Here is a 21,289-nt window from a genome sequence, read left to right as displayed (position 1 = left end):
AAACGGCACGCGGCAGAAAGGGGCGAGCCTCGGGCACGGGGTGTACAAAAGCAAAGTCTGCAACCTAGCGGCTGCTTTCCACACCCCTGCCCAAGTTGTCTCCGGAGCCGCACCTCCAGGTTCGCGGCCACAGAGCCGCACGCTCCCCCCTGCTAAAAGCATAACCGGGGAACCCGAGGACGCCGCAGCCTTCGACTCCGGTCCAGCGTGGCGCCTGGAGCAGAGGAGGCAGCGGGTGCGTCCCCAGCTCTGGGGCACAAAGAGCGCCGCGGTTTGGAAAGCAGCCGCTGCAGAGCAAAGAAAAGGCTCTCCTACAACTTTGCCCTCGACGTGGTTGAGAACCTGCGGGCCGGTTCTCACGCACAACTTTTAACAAAAGGATGTAACCGCCGCGCTTCAGCCGGCGGACATAACGCGCTGCGTGAGAACTCCCTCGCCGCCCGCCTCTGACCCCGCTCAGCTCGCCCTCCTCACAAAAGCAGCCCTAAACTCACACACAACCCGCTGCCCTCAGCCTAAGCCCCTCGCCGCCCGCCTTCCTGAAAGACTCGCAGCTCAGCGCCCCCACCACCGGCTAAGGAGGGCTCCCGGCGCAGGTGAGCAGGGCAGGGCGCAGTAGAGTCCCGGGGCCGCCCCGAATCTTCCCGAGGCTGAAACGCACCGGCAGCCGGCTCTCCCCAGCCACCCCAAGGTATTCGGACCCTAACGGGCACAGGCTGCGCCGGGGGGGGAGGGGGGAGGCGCGGTCCGAGTACCCGCAGCGCCCTCCCACCTGTCTGGACGAGGAGCAGGAGCAGCAGAACGAAGAGGAAATCCCAGGCGCCGCGAGCGCCTCTCATCGCGGTGGCTGCGCTGGGACCGGAGCTCTGTTCCACGTTCCGGCTCTCGCCCGAGTGCCGGGAGCGCGGCAAAGCCGAGCCCCCAGAACCGCGAGCGCCAAGCCGCGGCCGCTCCTCCCAGCGCCCTCCCCCTGCGCGGCGGCCACGCCCCTTCTGCGCGCCCCTCCTCGCCTTGGTCTGGGTCTAGCTCCCTGGCGGCGGTGTCTGACCCCTGTTCTTTCGAGGTGCTGATCCCGGGGGACTGAGCCCGCGGGGAGTGGTTGGGCACGTCGGCCCTCGCCCCGCGCTCACGACCCCAGAGCCCATACATCTCTCCACCTCTCCTCCCCGGTGATGTTCCTGGACGAGAGTGGTGTTGCCCGCCGCGCGCTTTGTGAAGCTGGGCACCACGCGCACATCAGGGGATCGGCCCGCCACCTGGCAGATGCTCCCCAGACAATAAAGGTCCGCCACCGCCCCTCGAGCAAGCTCCCGAGGGAGGAGACTGGACGCCGGTGGTGGTGGAGGGGTGCGGGGAACAGGAATTTGAGGGGGGGGAAGCAGAATTGGGCCCCGACATTCTTCTGTACTCCTGTTGTTCGAGGGGGACCAAACGTGGCGCCAGGAGCTGCGGTAGAAGGCTGAACCCAGGAGTAGGTAATTTTTAATGCTCAGTTTCTGCACCTGCTCCTCAACCTGTAAGAGCACAGTTGGTTTCTATTGGTCGGCTTGGCCTCTGCCGAGACCTTTCTGGAGACTGGGGCTTTGGGGGTAGGGAGGGGCCTTGTGAAGTTTACTCTGCGAGCTCGAGTTTTCAAACCCATTTGCGCCAAAGTTCTTGTTCTTTTAAGCCCTCTGAGCGTCTTTTTTTTTTCCCCTTGTACTGTTTCTGTGCCTCTCTATCAGAAGGTAGTTACAAGGGTGGGGATTCTTGTGTTCCTCTTAGCTGCCCTAGCCTGTACCAAGAGCAGAACAATTGTAAAATGATCCTCTTGATCCAAGTTTTTCACGGCCTAGGAAGTGCTTTACCCAAGGAAACAACAGTATCTGTGTAGGGTTTTATAGTTCCTCCTTATGCTGAATGTTATTTCATGCTCACAATAACAGCTTTGTGAGGTAGGTAGATTTATTATTTCAGTTCTAAAAGTGGCCCAAGATCACACAGTTAAAAGAGGGGAGACCCAGCCATTATAAGATTGACTCCAGGTATGATGAGTCTTCCTCTGCATTCTAATAAATCAGTAAGACACCTCTCCATTCTCTTCAGAATGGAAAATAAATGGGAAGTGCCCATAAGAAAGAACTGTGGAATAATTTAGATGCATTTAGACTCTTCTCTAAAGTAGCAGCCAAAATTTATCATTAACCAGTTCTCCTCCTCCCCTTATTTCATACTGAAAGCTCCCTTGTTCCATGTTGGTAGGGCCTAAACTGGTTTAAGAAATGTAATTTTCAAAGTTAGCTAATCACTCAAAAATTATCACTACTCAATCAATATGGATATATGATCACCTCTCTTTAAATATATTTATTTATTCAGTAAGCTCTTAAGTGTCTATGGAAAGCAAGGAGGAACTAGGCACTGGGAGGACTATTGTTCTTAGACAGGTGTGGGCACCCTGCCACAATCTTTAAGAGTCAAGTGTGGGAACCCACAGTCCAATGTCCTAGCAAAAAGTTCAAGTCACACAGCTATGGGATGACTGAAATTCAAAGGGTACTGTACTCAGGGCCATCAGACCACATCTTTTTCTGAAAATGACAGAGATAAAAGGTACCACTCAGAGCAATGATAAGTTTCTGGGATCTTGATTTATTTCTAAAATCATTTCATAGTGGGGAGAAAAATCACTATGTGTTAAAATATCAACATTATGAGTGAACTCCAGGAGTTGGTGATGGACAGGGAGGCCTGGCGTGCTGCGGTTCATGGGGTTGCAAAGAGTCGGACACGACTGAGCGACTGATCTGATCTGATCTGATCTGATGCCTGAGAGAGAAAATTTACAATTTTTTCTTCAATCAACTGATATTGGAGAGGATAACAAGTCTTCAGAAGATTGAAGAGAAAAGAGACCATATTGCAATTTAATTCTAAGCAGGAAACTTCTATCCAGAAAAAAAAAAAAATAGAGAATTATACAATGCTGGACTATCATTCATGTTCTCTCTTCAAAAACACCTATGAGCATCTAGGTAAGCATATGCTACAAAACCAATAAGATGGAGTCTCTGCCTAGAGGATTCTCATTCCAGGAGGGAAAACAGATACCCCAATAAGAAACTATAATATCTGTTAACAGGGGCCATGTTCAGCCTGTATATACCCAGGGTGGCCATATTGGTTGGGAGAATATTGAAATCTTTCTGTACTCATGAGAAAAACAAAACACTACTTCCCTAAACACCTTCTCATCCCAACTCCTCTTAAGAACACCCCAAATCTCCCCAGATATAGCAATTAAAGGTTTAAGGCCAGGCATGGCAGACAACCACCGGTCCTAGTGCCTTTAGGGTTATTAGCTATTTTTCATAATATCCTCTGCTAGCTCTGTCCTAAAGGAGGCATGTAGAAGGTGTTATGAGTGAAATGCCAGTGGAATGGACTGGGTTTTAGTTCATGTCCAGTAGAAACATTTACAATAATGGAAATATTTTACATCTCATGTGTGAGACCAGTTCTGTACTATTTTGTGATAGCCCTTGCACCCTTTCATGAGTTATACTTTATATATTTTTATTGTTTTCATAATTTATTAGTGAGGGCTCTTGATTGCAAGTTGTAGAAACTCAACTCAAACTGACTTATGCAAACAAAAACATAAACCCTATTAGCTCAGATAACTGGCAAGTCCAGGGATGATGATGTTCCAGACTTTCCTAGGTCTAAGAGCTCAGTCATCAGGACTTGAAGATGTGTGTGTGTGTGTGTGTGTACACGCATGTGCATACACACATGCATTCTTTTTCATCTCCATCCTTTAGCAATGCTTCCCTGTATTGCTTTCCTGACTTCATATGTAGCTCTACACTTACAGCTCATTGCAGATGCAAGCAGAGTTTTTCTGCCCTCAGGAACATCTCCTACAAAAGTGCTGACTTGGCTTAAGTCACATGCTCATCTAGAACCAGTCACTGAAACCAGACAGATGGAACATAAGGATCAGCCAGGCCTGGGTCACATGCCCCGGCCTGTGTCACATGCCTATCCCTGGAGCCAGGGTTGGGGGCCCACTTCATCCGCATCACAAGGCTTCAGAATGTGGAGGGCTGTGTTCTCAAAGGAAAACTGAGGAGGAATGTTGCTGCACAAAGAGAACCAGAAAGGTTCACTATAGCCTCACACAGCCCAAATCTGTAATTTGAAATTTTTTATATTTCTGATTGTAGAAGTAAAAATGCTTTCTGTAGAAAATTTAGAAAATACCAAAAATGATAACGAATGAAACAAAACAACAATCACCCAAGGTATAATTACCGAAGAGTTCATTTTGTTATGTTTCTTTTGAATCCCTCTTCTCTGTTTATTCTAACTTCTTTTTTTCATTGTATGATTTAAGATTTTACAATATTTGGTAGGTTTCTATCTAGCTTTTTCACTAATCATAACACAAGCATTGTCCCAAATCATTATCAGTTCTTTGGAAACATACCATATAATGGTAATATAATGTTCAGTCAACCCTATATATGTACCATAATTCTGGATGTTTCATCATTCCTTTATTTTTTCCAGTTTTTTTCCTATCATAAGTTACTTGGTGATGATCTTGTTGAATAAAATGTCCCTGCCTCTGATCACTTATTTAGGATAGATTCCTAAAGATGGAATTACTACATTGAGGGGACAATCATTTTCAAGTTTGCTCCTTGATAGTCACTATTTTTCCAGTAATGATTTGAAAGTCCATCAAGTGGGAGAAATGAGTATATGATCTTTATTGGTAGACTCTGTTTTAGTGATAATGCTCAGAGTTAGTGAGGACAAAAGAAGATGATGTGTGCTCTTAGTACAAGCTTTCATGCAGTATTTGTTGAACACCTACTATGTGCCAAGTGTGCTCTATTTGGTGCTAGGAATGTGGAGTTGGACAAGACACAGATGATGTCCTCATGGGATTTGCAGAGAAAGAAGAGGGACACATCAGGGGGTCAAAGATAAAATCATTATACGTGCTCTAACAGAAATCTGCCCAGGGTGATGTTTGAATGCAGAGGAGATCCTTGATCATATTGTACAGTGGCCTCATGAAGCTCCCGCAAAGAGTTGGCCGATTCTGAGGCATGCAGAAGAGAGGAGGACCAAGAGGGAGAGGGAGAAAGCAGGCATGCAAAGGGCTAGAGGCTGGAACCAGCATGAGGCAGATGAACCACACAGTAGTTCATCACAGCACAGCTAGGGAAGGGTGTGTAGTGCAGCACAGCTAGGGAATCAGGGCCTCACAGGAATGGGAGTCCACAGAGATAAACAAGAATCATTCCTGCCAAGAACCATGAACTTCATCCTCTGATGAAGAATGAAGCTATGAAGAGTCACTACAGGGCTACTCTGGGGCCAGATGTGATTAAGATTTACATTTTAGAAAGATAGTGGGAAGACTCAGTGAAGGGTAAATGAATAGGAGCCAAAACTTGAGAAAATAGTCAGGAGCCTAATGTGGTGATCTACAAGAAGAGTGGTGAACTGGATTAAGTTAATGGAGGTGAGAATGGTGAGAAAGGGTGAAAAAGAGATACCGAGCAGACCTTAGACCTTGATCCCCAACTGTGCTGTGAAAGGGGAGTGGAAAGAGGCACGGATTTCTGATGTCGGTTCCAATGTGCTTCCCTTCAGCAAGACACAGAAGCAGGCTTATAATGGAACGTGAAGGATGTGGAGTCGGGCCTTGTGGGTGTGAGGTGCCCACTGATGCTGTGTAAGCTAGATATGCAGTCCTGGAGCTCAGCATGGGTCCTGGCCATAGGGAAGTGGTGGGGGCCAAGGGTTTGGATAAGATCACCCCGATGGAGTAGATCACCCCGATGGAGTGTCCCTCGTGAGGAAAACAGGGGGCTGATGTCATACCTAGGGAAACGCCCACATTTAAGGGATAAGCAGAAAAAGTTCTGACAAAGGATCCTGATAAGCAAGGGTCAGAAAGGCAAAGAGAGAGAGCTATGGCTCAAGGAGATTTCAGGGGCATGGGCGTGTTCAGGTGTTGCCTATCTCTTAAGAAGGTCAAATAAGATAGAAATGCATCGGTTGCCTTGTAATCATATTAGGAAATGGCAACACCTGAGTTCGTTTCAGTTCAGTCACTCAGTTGTGTCTGACTCTTTCGACCCCATGAATCACAGCACACCAGGCCTCCCTGTCCATCGCCAACTCCCGGAGTTCACTCAGACTCACGTCCATCGAGTCAGTGATGCCATCCAGCCATCTCATCCTCTGTCGTCCCCTTCTCCTCCTGCCCCCAATCCCTCCCAGCATCAGAGTCTTTTCCAATGAGTCAGCTCTTCACATGAGGTGGCCAAAGTACTGGAGTTTCAGCTTTAGCATCATTCCTTCCAAGGAACACCCAGGACTGATCTCCATTAGAATGGACTGGTTGGATCTCCTTGCTGTCCAAGGGACTCTCAGGAGTCTTCTCCAACACCACAGTTCAAAAGCATCAATTCTTCGGCGCTCAGCCTTCTTCATAGTCCAACTCTCACATCCATACATGACCACTGGAAATACCATAGCCTTGACTAGACGAACCTTTGTTGGCAAAGGAATGTCTCTGCTTTTGAATATGCTATCTAGGTTGGTCATAACTTTTTTTCCAAGGAGTAAGTGTCTTTTAATTTCATGGCTGCAGTCACCATTTGCAGTGATTTTGGAGCCCCAAAAAATAAAGTCTGATACTGTTTCCACTGTTTCCCCATCTATTTCCCATGAAGTAATGGGACCAGATGTCATGATCTTCGTTTTCTGAATGTTGAGCTTTAAGCCAACTTTTTCACTCTCCTCTTTCACTTTCATCAAGAGGCTTTTTAGTTCTTCACTTTCTGCCATAAGGGTGGTGTCATCTGCATATCTGAGGTTATTGATATTTCTCCCGGCAATCTTGATTGCAGTTTGTGCTTCTTCCAGCCCAGCATTTCTCATGATGTACTCTGCATAGAAGTTAAATAAGCAGGGTGACAATACACAACCTTGACATACTCCTTTTCCTATTTGGAACCAGTCTGTTGTTCCATGTCCAGTTCTAACTGTTGCTTCCTGACCTGCATACAGGTTTCTCAAGAGGCAGATCAGGTGATCTGGTATTCCCATCTCTCTCAGAATTTTCCACAGTGTATTGTGATCCACACAGTCAAAGGCTTTGGCATAGTCAATAAAGCAGAAATAGATGTTTTTCTGGAACTCTCTTGCTTTTTCCATGATCCAGCGGATGTTGGCAATTTGATCCCTGGTTCCTCTGCCTTTTCTAAAACCAGCTTGAACATCTGGAAGTTCACGGTTCATGTATTGCTGAAGCCTAGCTTGGAGAATTTTGAGCATTACTTTACTAGCATGTGAGATGAGTGCAATTGTGCAGTAGTTTGAGCATTCTTTGGCATTGCCTTTCTTTGGGATTGGAATGAAGACTGGCCTTTTCCAGTCCTGGGGCCACTGCTGAGTTTTCCAAATTTGCTGGCATATTGAGTGCAGCACTTTCACAGCCTCATCTTTCAGGATTTGAAATAGCTCAACTGGAATTCCATCACCTCCACTAGCTTTGTTCGTAGTGATGCTTTCTAAGGCCCACTTGACTTCACATTCCAGGCAACACCTAGCAAGTCCCAAATTCTTTACGTTGATAGAAACTAACTCATTTCAACTTCACAGTAACTCTACCAGGTAGGTACTCTTGGTACCCCCAGTTTATAGATGAGGAAACTAAGGCTCAAGAAAGTTAAGTAACTTACACTAAATTTACACCAGGATTCAAACCCTTGGCAGGCTGATTCCATCCCTGGTATGTAATTCCTGTGATAAGTCACTTCCCTACTTAACCTCAAGGTTATTGGTGACTAAGTCCATACTCTCGCACTCAGACACACACCGAGACACACACACACACACACACAGAGTTTATGACACCAGAATTTAGGCTGCAGTGGGTTGAGTGATACATTAGGGGTGAAGAGATGGAGCCAAGGATTTATTGCTAGATACATTTTCAAGAAATTGAGTGGTATAAAAAAAGGAGGGGATGGGGCAAAGGACCACAGGGAGATTGGGAAGCCTTGAGCAGTTTGTAGGGTGAGGTGAGAACACCAGAAGAGGGAGATTTGAAAGATCCAGCTGGTGGGAAAGGGGAGATGAAAATAGAATCTAGGGAATTCCCTGGTGGTCCAGTTGATTAGGACTCAGTGCTTTCACTGCCAGTTGGTTCGATCCCTGGGCTGGAACTAAAATCCCACAAGCCAGGCAGGCAGAGTAGGCAGAGAGAGCCTCTCTGTGTTCAATCACTCAATCAAGTCCCACTCTTTGTGGGCCCATGGAGTATAGCCCGCCAGTCTCCTCTGTCCGTGGGATTTCCCAAGCAAGAATGCTGGAGTGGGCTGCCATTTCTTCCTCTAGGGGATTGGGGGTCAATTTTTAAATCCTGAAGTCATTTATATGTATATATAAATATATACATATTCATGTATTTTAGTACTTAGTACTTATATATTTTGGAAATAAACACACACACACACACACACACACACATATATATATATATATATACTTTTTATACTTAAAAGATGAAACTAAAAGATTATTATACTTAACAGCAAGTACTCTTCCTGGATCTCTGTAAAAAAAATAAATTAATTAAAATCAACTCGATAGGGCCTCTTATCTAAATCCTTGCTACTTCCCAGAATCAGAAGTATTTCTAAACTTAAGAGTCACATTTGTGTTCCATAAATCTCCACAGCACATGGCTCAGGCATCTCTGAAGTCATATATCTTTCCTTGCCTTTTATTAGAATTATTTGTAACCTTGTCATAGCCTTTCCACTAAATAATACATTCTTTGAGGAAACTGTGCTGTAATTCAACTGTGGGTCTCACTGAAGGCCTTGCACAAGACACAGCCATGATACACATAGTAGGGACTGAATGTCGTCAAGATGGAATTGCTAATAAATGTGCATCTAACAGGGTGCCTTTTCCTTTAATTTTTATTTTACCAAATTTTATTTGGGCTCCAAGAAATCTAGCTTCTTTTTCTGAAATTATTATTGTTGTCATAAATTTGTGTAATCCAAGTTTGTCTTAATCACGCACTAAATGCCATGACCTTTTCACCTTTGACATTTTTCTTAGGCTCTGATAAAGAAGTCACATTGCAGGAGAAAGGGAGGAAGGAAAACTTGCTTTAAGATTGAAAGTATTAATTGATCAAGTAAATACCAGGAGGAAAAAAGTATTTAAAACACACAAAAAAAGAATACATATAAATCAGGTATCCTGATTGATGAGGGAGGGAGAGAATAGAATTATTTAATCTTTTTAGCAGTCTTGAAATTTGCAACTAAATAATCTCAGATTAGGGACCTTTCCCTCATTCTTTGCTTTTTCTTTAATTGAAGGATAGTTAATTTAAAATGTTGTGTTATAAAGTGTACAGCAAAATGATTCAGTTACACATATATATGTATATATTCTTTTTAGGATTCTTTTCCATTATAGGTTATATAAGACATTGAGTATAGCTCCCTGCGCTATACAGAAGGTCCTTGCTGTTTACCTATTTTATATATAGTCATGTGTACATGTTACTCTCAAACTCCCTTCATTCTTGATTGATAAAAACTACTTCCATGATTGAAGGGATAGCAATACTAACATGGTCCTTGTTATTCCAGTGCTGTAGCAGAAACCATTCCCAGTGTCAGAAGTGGTTCTGGTTGTGGCTTGTCTTCTGGCCCCCAGTGGTTAAAGTGACTGTGGAGATGGGGGTATATACAGAGCAGGCAAGGGTAGGGGTGAGCATGAGGAAGGGGCCTGAGACACTTTGAAGAATGAAAAGGGACAACAGGCATAAACCAAACAATCCAGGAGGAATGATTACTCTAAGCATAAAGATTATAGCAACCTCTCCGCCACGGCTACCTCATTTCAATTCGGAATCAGATCTCTTCTATCCCTTGGGCCCTTTAAGACAGAAACGTCTTGGAGATGTGTCTGCAGGGATTGAGTCCTTCTGTCCTCAGCTTGGAGGAGGGTGTGAACCCTGAGAGAGAATGAGAGAGAGAGAGGATACAAGTGCAAACTCACTAGCAAGTTGTGGTTGACAATTAACTTTAATTGACTTGCACATTAAAAAAAATAAATCCTGGCCAAAATCATCATCCTCATCCTCATCATCCATAGTAATTATTATTGTGTATTATAATTATTCCTGGCATAATAGCCAGAACTCCCCACCTTTCTACTATAGAATGCCTTTAAGACTTATTAATGGGTCATAACCACTTCCAGATTTAATAATAATAGATAATGTTTGTTGAGTAATTATGATGCTTATATGCTGATCTGTTTGCCTGTATTAACCCATTGCTTTTCCAAGCAACTCTTAGAGGTCAATCTATCTTTAGCCCCATTTTACAGATAAGGAGAGGAAGGCACTGATAGATCAGGTGATTTAGTTATGGCCACCTGGTTAGTAAGTGGTGGAGATGGACTTGAACCCAGGCAACCAATGAGCAAACATCTATCTGTGCTGCTTCCCTCTGCATATGGTTTATTTCACTTAGATAGTGGGTTTTCAACTTCATACTCAACTGCTCAGAACCAAACGGTAAGGATTTTTTTTCCCTACCATCTCTGTATCCTCCACAGTCTTTTGTACTTGTTGAAAGTTCAAAATTTGCTTGCTGCAAATTAATTATTTTAAAAGAAGTTGAAAGTGTTAGCTGCTCAGTCATGACCGACTCTTTGCGACCCCATGGACTGTAGCCTGCCAGGTTCCTCTGTCCATGGAATTTCCCAGGCGAAAACACTGGAGTGGGTTGCCATTTCCTCCTCCAGGGGATCTTCCCGACCCAGGGATTGAACCTGGGTCTCCCACAATGCAGGCAGATTCTTTACCATCTGAGCCACCAGGGGCCTAAGTGAGTGGTAAATGGGGAGGGCAATTGGAACCCTGATAGGCTGTTTGATGAGATTATTGTTATTTTTAAGATAATATCATTGTGCTAATATTAAAGAGTCCTTAGCCTTTAAAAAAAAAAAAAAGAAATATTGCAGCAACATGGATGGATCTAGAGAATATTATGCTTGGTGAAATAACTCAGAGAAAGACAAATACTATAAAGTAAAAGTGAAAGTCACTCAGTGTTGTCCAACTCTTTGTGACACCATGGACTATACAGTCCATGGAGTGGGTAGCTGTTCCCTTCTCCAGGGGATCTTCTCAACCCAGGGATCAAACCCAGGTCTCTGCACTGTGGATTCTTTACCAGCTGAGCCACAAGGGAAATCCAAGAATACTGGAGTGGGTAGCCTATCCTTTCTCCAGTGATCTTCCCAACCCAGGAGTTGAACAGGGGTCTCCTGAATTGCAGGCGGATTCTTTACCAACTGAACTATCAAGGAAACCCTATGTGATATCACTTATATGTGAAATTAAACAAAAAACAAATGAATCTATATACAAAATGGAAGAGGACTCGCAGAAAACAAACTTATGGTTACCAAAGGGGAAAAGGAGGTGGAAGGAGGGATAAATTAGGGATATAGGATTAACAGATACAAACTACTACATAAAATAGATAACCAAAAAATATTTACTGTATAGTACAGGGAATTATACACAACATCTTATAATAACCTCTAGTGGAATATAATCTGCTGAAAAAATGCACCCAAACCACTATGCTACACATCTGAAACTAACACAATATTGTAAATCACCTATACTTCAATAAATATTTTTTTAAATGAGTCCTTATTGTTTAGATACATACTGAACTTTTTATGATGAAATGTGTGATGCCTAATGGAGGAGGAAATAGCAACCCACTCCTGTATTCTTGTCTGGAGAATCCCTTGGACAGAGGAGCCTGACAGGCTGCAGTCCGTGGGGTCACAGGGAGTTGGACACAACTGAAGTGACTTAGCATAATGCCTGAGATTCCCTTCAAAATTATCCAATGAGGGCTGGTAGGTGGAGATTGAGTGGGAATACAGAGGAAGCCAGATTGGCCAAGCGGCTAATGATTGTTGAAACTGGGTAGTAGGACCCCTGGGGCCCATTATACTATTGTAGATGTTTAACTTTCTCCACAATAAACAGTGTTTGGTTCTTTAAGTTGTTTGTGGTATTAAAGCAAGTGGGAAAAACCATGGGAATGACTGAGAATAGTGGGCAGCAAGATCTATGCCCCCACATGCTCATCAACAAATTTAAACTTGACCCAGCTCCCCTAAATGCTCTGGATCCAGCATCTTTCTCACTTAACATAAGAGGTTTGCCCTTGACATACTTCTGAGATTCTCCAGAAATATGTCCAGCTCCAAAATGTTGATGACTCTGATATGGGGGCAGTAGTTAAAAGAAAAAAACAAACAAACACCAACTCTTTGCCCTTGTGGCCAAGAGGAGATGCTATGTGTGTGAGCGTGTGTGTGTGCTCAGCCCCTCAGTTATTTCTACCTCTTTGTAACCCCAAGAGTTGTACCCCGCCAGGCTCCTCTGTCCATGGGATTTCCCAGGCAAGAATATTAGAATGGATTGCCATTTCCTTCTCCAGGGGATGTTCTCAAACCAGGGATTGAACGTGACCCTCTTGCATTGGCAGGCGAATTCTTTACCACTGAGCCACCTGGAAAGCCCTAAGAAGAGATGCTAAAGCCTCTCATACTCTTTAAACTTCTTTAAGCACTGCACCACTGGCTTTCATTCCTTTTGCTCCCTGGCTATGTGATTCTGGGCAAGTTATTGATATTTAACCTCTGCACCTCAGTTTTCTCATCTGTAAAATAGGGTTAAAATATCACCCCAACCACCTCATAGGGCTGTGAGTTAATATATGCAAAGTGCTGAAAGCAGTACCTGGTATACAGTAAACACCCAATAAATGAGAGATTTTTTTTTTTTTTTTGCTATCTTAATTCTATAGCTATTAAAACAAATTGTGGTTCAATGAGGAGAAGTGATTTGGCCGGTCTATCCATTTTAATAAACAATGGAGCAGACACTTAAAGGCAAGTTTTCTGATCATAAATCCAAGGCTACTTCCACTCAAATTGCCCTCTGAGGGCATTATTATGAAAGATAGCAATTATGAAAAATTATACTGGACGGCAATCTAGGAGGATAGGGTACTAGCCTAAGACTCCGGCAATCATCAGAAACCAAGTTAACATTTGTTGTTAACACAAAAACTTAGTCTGAGTCGCAGACTACGGGCTCTGGGTCTTGGAGCCAGCCAGCCTCTCTCCCAGACAGCCTGGAGCCCGGCGCAGTGCAGAGGGAGAACGCTGGGTGGCTGAAAGGTAAATTACAAGAAGCAACAAGAGCCAGCCTAATACAGGGGAGGGGATGGGCCATTCTTTTGTTTGCAAACTGAAAAGCTTCTTAACCAGGAACACTGGGCCCCTTAGAAAGAACCAGTCTTCTGGTCAGGCTGAACTCAGGCGAGCCGTTTATTTTTCAAATGGTAGCAAATTATGAGTAATTTTCCCAGCAGCTCCACCATCATCGGCCTTAATCTGTCATCTCAAGATTATTTTTGTAATGATCCTTGTAGAGACGTTAGATGACAAAGAAATACAGTTGATCTCTGATTATTCACATAGAGTTTAAAGATATGCTGCTAAAGAAAAATGCAAGTCACAGAGTAGGACGTGTCAGATGACTAAATATTAGGTGGCATCCTACAAAGGTATTGATCATTTGACCATTTTGATCAACTAAAAGAGCAGTTTTAGATGGCTCCACCTAATATAGAACTACTTTTCTAAAAGGATACACGTCAAACTGTTAACTGTTCATCTCAGGCAAGGAGGGTAGATTTGGGGAAGGGGGAAGGAAGTAGGCAGGTTCACTTTCTTCCCCTTTTTCTTTTTGTACTCATTGAACATTTATTCAAGTCAGTTCATGTATTACTTTTATCATTTAAAAAATTTTTTTAAAGTTGCTGTTTGCCAAATTTAGCTGTGTCAAGTATTTTCTGAAAGAAACTTAGGAATTAATAAATGCTTATGTCAAATTAAACATTCCTATCCGCAAATACTTTTGCATTTTGCATATCCCAGCATACACACTTCAGATTTCATTAACTTTCAGGTTCCCCCTCGACTGAATTTTTTTTCTAATTGAAGTATAGTTGATTTACAATGTTGTGTTAGTTTCTGGATGGACCTAGAGATTATCATACTAAGTGAAATCAGTCAGACAGAGATTTGTAGTTATTTTTTTGGCTGCACCACATGGCTTGTGGAATCTTAGTTCCCCAATTAGGGATTTGAACCCTTGGCTGGCAGTGAAAGCATGGAGTCGCAAAATCCTAACCACTTTTTAAGAGTTTTGTATTTTTATCATCCATTTGACCTATCCACTTACTTACTTTACTGATTTCTTTATTTATGAGGGTAATGGGGATAATTTTCTTTATATTTGTTTTTGAATGGAGGCAACAAACATTTCTAACCCCTGAAGGCTAAGTTAGGGGCCCCACCATGTGTTTCAATTGGTGTGACTGCTGACACACCTTTTGGGTCTTAGGACTTCTCACTCTGTATTATAATCGCCCATTTACCTGTCTGTGTCTCCGAAGCTCCCCCATCCCCTGCTTCTACCAGAACAGCAACTGGAAAACCATCACCACATTCACTCATTGAGCCCTTAGCACAGAACGTCCACCGTAATAGGGGCTCATCAACATTCAGTAAATGAATGAAAGCTTACATGTCTTGGGGGTGACAACTCTTTTCATAAATTGTTCATTTTTATCTTAAAAAAAAATCTGTGCCATGTTTATAGCAATGGCAGAGCAGAGCTGTAAAGAATTACTCATGTAATGGTTCAAGGGCGAAGAGCTAAAAGCAAGTCAGAAACTTGTTCACGTTTTGTTCAAAGCCCACTAACATTTCGACATGTATTAAATGTTAATAAGCAGCTATCTGGGTCAGTGGGTTAAGTAATAGCGGTGGTAGAAGGTGAGAGGTGAAGAAATACATGAAAATTACATTCACGGATGACGTGGTTCACCAGAGCGCAACTTGTAGAATAACATGCAAATGATTTAATCGTGTTATAGTTTTCCCTTCTCCTGTACAGCAGGCTTGGTAATGTGACAGCATTCTCTTTACTTGGGCATCTGCCGAGCCTGGTAAAATCTGAAAATATCAAGAAGAAGCCAAGGGGTGGGTCACCTTCTTCTCCTTAGTGGCAGAAAAAAAATATCACTACATTTAACAAAACTTTCAGTTGCTGGTGATCCAGTTTGTGGCTCATCCTTCCCTACTCCACACATTTGACCCTTTGTCTGCATGTTCTCATCAAGGCCGAGGAAAGAAACAAAGAGGTTTTTTAAGTTACTGCTCCTTAATGACAACATGTGTGTGCTAAATCACTTCGGTTATATCTGACTCTTTGAGACCCTATGGATGTAGCCCCACCAGGCTCTTCTGTCCATGGGATTCACCAGGCAAGAATACTGGAGTAGGTTGCCATTCCCTTCTCCAGGGGAACTTCCCGACCCAGGGATCGAACCTGTGTATCCCAGGTTGTAGGCAGATTCTTTACCATCTGAGCCACCAAGGAAGCCCTTAATGACAATACAATGACCATACAAAATGATAATAACTAATGGATTTTGAGCACTCATTGTGTGCTGAGTACCCTATTAAAATCACTGGTCAAGGGGAGAGGGTGGTTTTGCCCACTAGGGGACATAAACTTTGCTTTGGATGAATTGTCTCATTTAACACTCAAACCCCAGCTAGGAGATTATTGTCTCTATTTTACAGATTTGGTAACTGAGGCATGGGATGGTTAGGTAGCTTGCTCTAGATCACACAGCTAGTAAGCAACCCAAGTCTGTCTGGCTCTGGAAGCCCTAAACTTGGCCATGGAGTATGGGTGGAAAAGGAGTAGATCCTCTTAAGTTTGCTGTGTATTTTATGATTGCATGGCAGAGGACTGCTGCCATAGGGCCCTAGGGTCCATCACTGGCATCCCCTAGGAACTTGGAGGCAAGTGACATCTCTTTGCTCAAAAATGTGAACTCTGTAAGTGTACTTAGTGCTCTTTGTTCTATTTCCAATTAAAACAGTCCAAGACTGTATTATTTTTATGAAGATAATACTGATTTGTAATTAACAGTAGTTATATTGAATGAAAATAACTTATAAAGCAGTTTGTGTATAGTTCTCCAGAATAATAAAAAGTACTGGCCAAAGAAGGAAATAGTAAGTGCAGCCTTTCCTCATTCTATGGAATTTTTCTTCAGCCTTGCATCTCAATGGGCAGACTGTATTCCAAGTTATGTGAAATTCATGAAGCAGCCTTATAGTCCTTATCAGCTGTCATTTTCCATATTTTACAAGAATTGAAATTTTAAGTATCTCAGTGCAGTGCCGTAGTACCAGACCCAGCAAGAAGATATTTCACATGGTGGTAATTGTACTTTATACGTAAGGGCTACCTTTCCCCTTCAAAATCCTCAAAGGCCTGTCATTGGCAGACTCTACTGAAAATCATCCATCCTTTCATGAGGCCAAAACAGGTTCCATATTTAATGGGCCAACGTAAAACATACTAGAAATATTAGTGTGTATGTTATGTTTTTTCTTCCTCTCAGTGGGTAATGTTTCTTTTACATTCCTACCTCTTGTCATGATCAGATTTTTTGTTTATTGACTTATTACCATATTTGACTTGATAGTTTTCATCCCATATGTCTAATGACATTCTCAGCTATTGATAGCAGGACAGAACAGGTATCTCTAGGATCACCCAGACCCCCAAAATATATCTGAAATATTACTATCTCCATAATAATGCCCAGACTTTGTAATACTGCTCCAATGTACTGCAATAGTGCTTAGTTAGAATTGGTGAAAAAGAGGAAGAGGAAAAGACCCTAGGAAATTCATAAGGAGGAAGGGGAAGTTTTTAAATAACTGAACCATTGTTGTTTTTTTAATTATACTAGTTTTTAATGAAAGAGTATATTCAGTTCAGTTCAGTCGCTCAGTGATGTCAGTCTCTTTGCAACCTCATGGACTGCAGCATGCCAGAACTCCCTGTCCATCACCAACTCCTGGAGTTTACTCAAACTCATGTCAGTGATGCCATCCAACCATCTCATCCCCTGTCATCCCCTTCTCCTGCCTTCAATCTTTCCCAGCATCAGGGTCTTTTCTAATGAGTCAGTTCTTCACATCAGGTGGCCAAAGTATTGGAGTTTCAGCTTTTCAGCATCAGTCCTTCCAATGAATATTCAGCACTGATTTCTTTTAGGATGGACTGGTTGGATCTCCTTGCAGTCCAAGGAACTCTCAAGAGTCTTCTCCAATACCACAGTTTAAAAGCATCAATTCTTCAGTGCTCAGCTTTCTTTATATTCAGTTCAGTTTATTTCAGTCGCTCAGTTGTGGCCAACTCTTTGCGATCCATGTACTGCAGCACGCCAGGCCTCCCTGTCCATCATCAACTCTCAGAGTTTACTCAAACTCATGTCCGTTGAGTCGGTAATGCCATCCAACCATCTCATCCTCTGTTGTCCCCTTCTCCTCCTGCCTTCAATCTTTGCCAGCATCAGGGTCTTTTCTAATAAGTCAGTTCTTCTCATCGGGTGGCCAAGGTATTGTAGTTTCAGCTTCAGTATCGGTCTTTCCAGTGAATATTCAGGACTGATTTCCTTTAGGATGGACTGGTTGGATCTTTATATTCAATTCAGTTCAGTCACTCAGTCATGTCTGACTCTTTGCGACCCCATGAACTGCAGCACGCCAGGCCTCCCTGTACATCACCAACTCCCGGAGTTCACCCAAACTCATGTCCATCGAGTCGGTGATGCCATCCAGCCATCTCATCTTCTGTCATCCCCTCTCCTCCTGCCCTCAATCCCTCCCAGCATCAGAGTCTTTTCTAACAAGTCAAATCTTCGCATGAGGTGGCCAAAGTATTGGAGTTTCAGCTTTAGCATCAGTCCTTCCAAAGAACACTCAGGGCTGATCTCCTTTAGAATGGACTGGTTGGATCTCATTGCAGTCCAAGGGATCTTTATATTAGGATATATAAATTGATGTAGCCACTATGAAAAACAGTATGGAGATTCCTCAAAAGACTAAAACTAAAATTACTGTTTTATCCAGCTATCCCACTCCTGGGTATATATCTAGAAAAAATAAGAACACTAATTTCAAAAGATATATGCATCGAAATGTTCATAACAGCACTATTTATAGTAGCCGAGATATGGAAGCATCCTAAGTCCATCAACAGATGAATGGCTAAAGATGTATTCTATATATATATATCATGGAAATTAGCCATAAAAAATAATATTCTGCCATTTGCAGCCATGTAGATGGGCCTAGAGAATATTATGTATAGTGAAGCAAGTTAGAGAAAGACAAATATTGTATGATGTCACTTATATGTGGAATTCAAAAAATAGTACAAGTGAGTATATATGAAATACAGAAACAGACTCACAGACATAGAGGACAAACTAGTGGTTACCAAAGAGGAGAGAGAAGGGGTTAAGACCAAATTAGAGGTGTGGGATTAAGAGATACAAATTACTATGTATTTATAGATAAGCAACAAGGATATATTATATAGCACAGGGAATTGTAACCATTATCTTGTAATAACTTTAATAGGATATAATCTGTGAAAATACTGAATATGCTATATACCTGAAACTAACATAATATTGTAAATCAACTGTACTTCAATAAAAAAGAGTATTAGGATAAAATAACATATATCCTTTATTTTGGAGAAGGGCATAGCAACCCACTCCAGTATTCTTGCCTGGAGAATCCCATGGACAGAGGAGAGTGGTGGGCTACAGTTCATAGAGTATCAAAGAGTAGCACACAGCTGAAGTGACTTAGCATGCACACATCCTTTATTTTAACAAAATAATTCAATTTCCTGGGTGATCTCTTACTCAAATCTAATATTAACATTAAACCACATCATTGAACAAAACCTAAACTAATACATATTTTATCTTTTCATTTCAGGAAGAAAATAATAACAAATATTTAAGTTAGAAACCTCAAAACAACTTTGTCTCTTGCCACTACCCCCTCCCCCACCTCTCCAATCCATGCTGCACTCTGCAGGGAGAGTTATCTTTCTAAAATAAAAGTATGTTAATTTCAAGGCCTGTCTCAAAACCTGCGATGAATATCACTCTTCCCTAAAAATAATGCTCCAATGCCTTAACATGGCATTCAAACCCTTCTAGATTTGGCTGTAATTTAGCTTTCTAGCCTTATTTCTTGCCAATTCTCACTTCTTTTTATTTCCCTCATCACCCAAGAAGCTTTCATTCCAGTCATAGCAGACCATTCAAGGCTCCTCAAACATATGTACTATTGTTAGGCCCATTACCTAAATGATCATTGTCATTTTACCATCCAATTCAACCCATCCTTCTAGGCCCAACCTAAATAATACCCTTCTCCCATTCTTTTCTCAACAATAGAATCCTTTAAAACATCTAGTAGGTATTTTTGGTCACTTACATAGATATTTGTAGTATATACTAGTTTCTGGGCTCAAATTTTATCCAATTTTTATAACATAGAATTATGCCTATAATTGGGAACCAAGAAATGTTTGACTTGAATGAATTGATCATAGGGGGTGTGTTTTGGGCACTAATTTGCCTGAGGAAGCTGAGATTATTGTCTACACTGGCCACTCTTGGCATTTGGTGTATTTTGAAGGTGTGTAGGAGTAAGTGGTATGAAAAAAACATGTCTTGAATAGGTCAATTCTGCCAATAACTGTGAGATCTGATTCCTTTACCATCAAGTTTTTATCATTTCAACAGCATTTCCCAGAGTCCCTCAACCCCAACTATCCCACCTTTAGGCTAAAGATGCTTAAAAAGCAAAAAAGAACTTTTCCCACTTTTGTTTTCCCAGAAAAGCCACTTCCCTTCAGTAACTCCAATCATACAGTAATTATTATATTGGTACAAGGATTTGGGACTCAGTGCCATACAATTTTCATTATAATTTGCAAAAACCTGGCAATTTAGCAATGTCTTTACTCTTGGTGGAACAGCACATAACCCATGATACAAACATTTGGCCTAAATAAGGCCCACTTGGGTATATTGTACTTAGGAATTTGTAAACAGAGAAATTTCAGCTTTTCAAATCCTTTATGAAGAAGCAGCCGCCACATTCCTTCAGGCTCCTACTCTCTTGTTCCTCTCTTAGAGACTCCCTAGGCCCTAAAAATGGAACAGCAGAGATTGTTTTCCTGACTCAAAATTTAAGGAGGACCGAGTAGCTGCTGAGGTACCAGTTAGACTTAAGCCTGGTTAAAGGACCCACTCCTAGGATGCAGTCTGCAGGCAAAGGTTGTTAGTCTTGAGAATGACCTTGAGGCAAGAGTCAACAGCTCCATAACCTCCAGGCACCCAGCAGAAACAATGTAAGAGCAGACTGGTAGGTAGGAAGTGTGGTTACCTTTGGGATATAAGAGGTTGTAGCCCTTTTAAAAGGAACAAACCCTACCCTACCAGGCAACAGTTCCTGGGTAGGAATCAGGGGGCCATTTTTGCTCAGAATTTCCAATTTTCTAAGAGAAGCTGAAAATCTAGATTTGGGGCCAAGGGATCTCCCTATTAGGAAACTAACCAACTTTTATTTTCAAATATCATGTAGAGAAATCAATCTGCAGGCTGGATGTGGCCTGAGGCTACCAATTTGCAGTCCTGGTCTTAGGGACCACTTAGTCTACCTCCTTTATTTCATAGATGGATATAAAGCAGGTGAGATTGATTTTACACAATTGGTTGGAGGCAAAAAGAAGAGTAGATTCCAAGCCCTCTGATCTCCAGTCCCCTTATCATCATTCACCTTGGATTCGGCATTGGAATCTGAGACTCTGGAATGTAAGGACTGAATTAGCCTAGAGGTCTCTTACCTGGTTCAGAACATAGATTCCAGGCTCACTTGAAGTTACTGGGTAACAGGATGATGGATGCATTTCAGGTCCCTCTATTATCTCAAAGCCCCTGGAACTAGACTAGCACTTCCTTTATATGGATCATCAGATACACCTGAAAGAAAGTGAAGTTGCACAGTCGTGTCCAACTCTTTGCGACCCCGTGGACTGTAGCCCCCCAGGCTTCTCCGTCCATGGGATTCTCCAGGCAAGAATACTGGAGTGGGTTGCCTTTTCCTTCTCTAGGAGATCTTCCCAACCCAGGGATTGAACCCAGGTCTCCTACATTGCAGGCATACGCTTTAACCTCTG

General features: G+C 42.5%; 1 protein-coding gene and 1 long non-coding RNA gene across 3 annotated transcripts in view; one reads left to right on the top strand and one right to left on the bottom strand.

Annotated features, from left to right (window-relative positions):
- Positions 1 to 1,011, bottom strand: part of KIT (KIT proto-oncogene, receptor tyrosine kinase) — an 86,048-nt gene extending 85,037 nt beyond the window's left edge. Inside the window, exon 1 of one of the 2 annotated variants that reach the window (XM_055588589.1) lies at positions 773 to 1,011. In XM_055588589.1, coding sequence (XP_055444564.1) covers positions 773 to 839 — 67 coding nt within the window. In that variant the 5' untranslated portion in view covers positions 840 to 1,011. The remainder of the gene's footprint in view (positions 1 to 772) is intronic. The other variant, XM_055588590.1, reaches the window with a different exon arrangement.
- The window catches only part of LOC129657873 (uncharacterized), a 90,597-nt gene continuing 69,800 nt past the window's right edge, over positions 493 to 21,289 (top strand). The window contains exon 1 of the long non-coding RNA XR_008717143.1: positions 493 to 596. This is a non-coding gene — a long non-coding RNA (uncharacterized LOC129657873). The remainder of the gene's footprint in view (positions 597 to 21,289) is intronic.

This window comes from Bubalus kerabau, chromosome 7 (assembly GCF_029407905.1).
Source record: "Bubalus kerabau isolate K-KA32 ecotype Philippines breed swamp buffalo chromosome 7, PCC_UOA_SB_1v2, whole genome shotgun sequence".
NCBI classification, from domain to species: Eukaryota; Metazoa; Chordata; class Mammalia; order Artiodactyla; family Bovidae; genus Bubalus; species Bubalus kerabau.
This window is presented reverse-complemented; position numbering and strand designations above follow the sequence as displayed.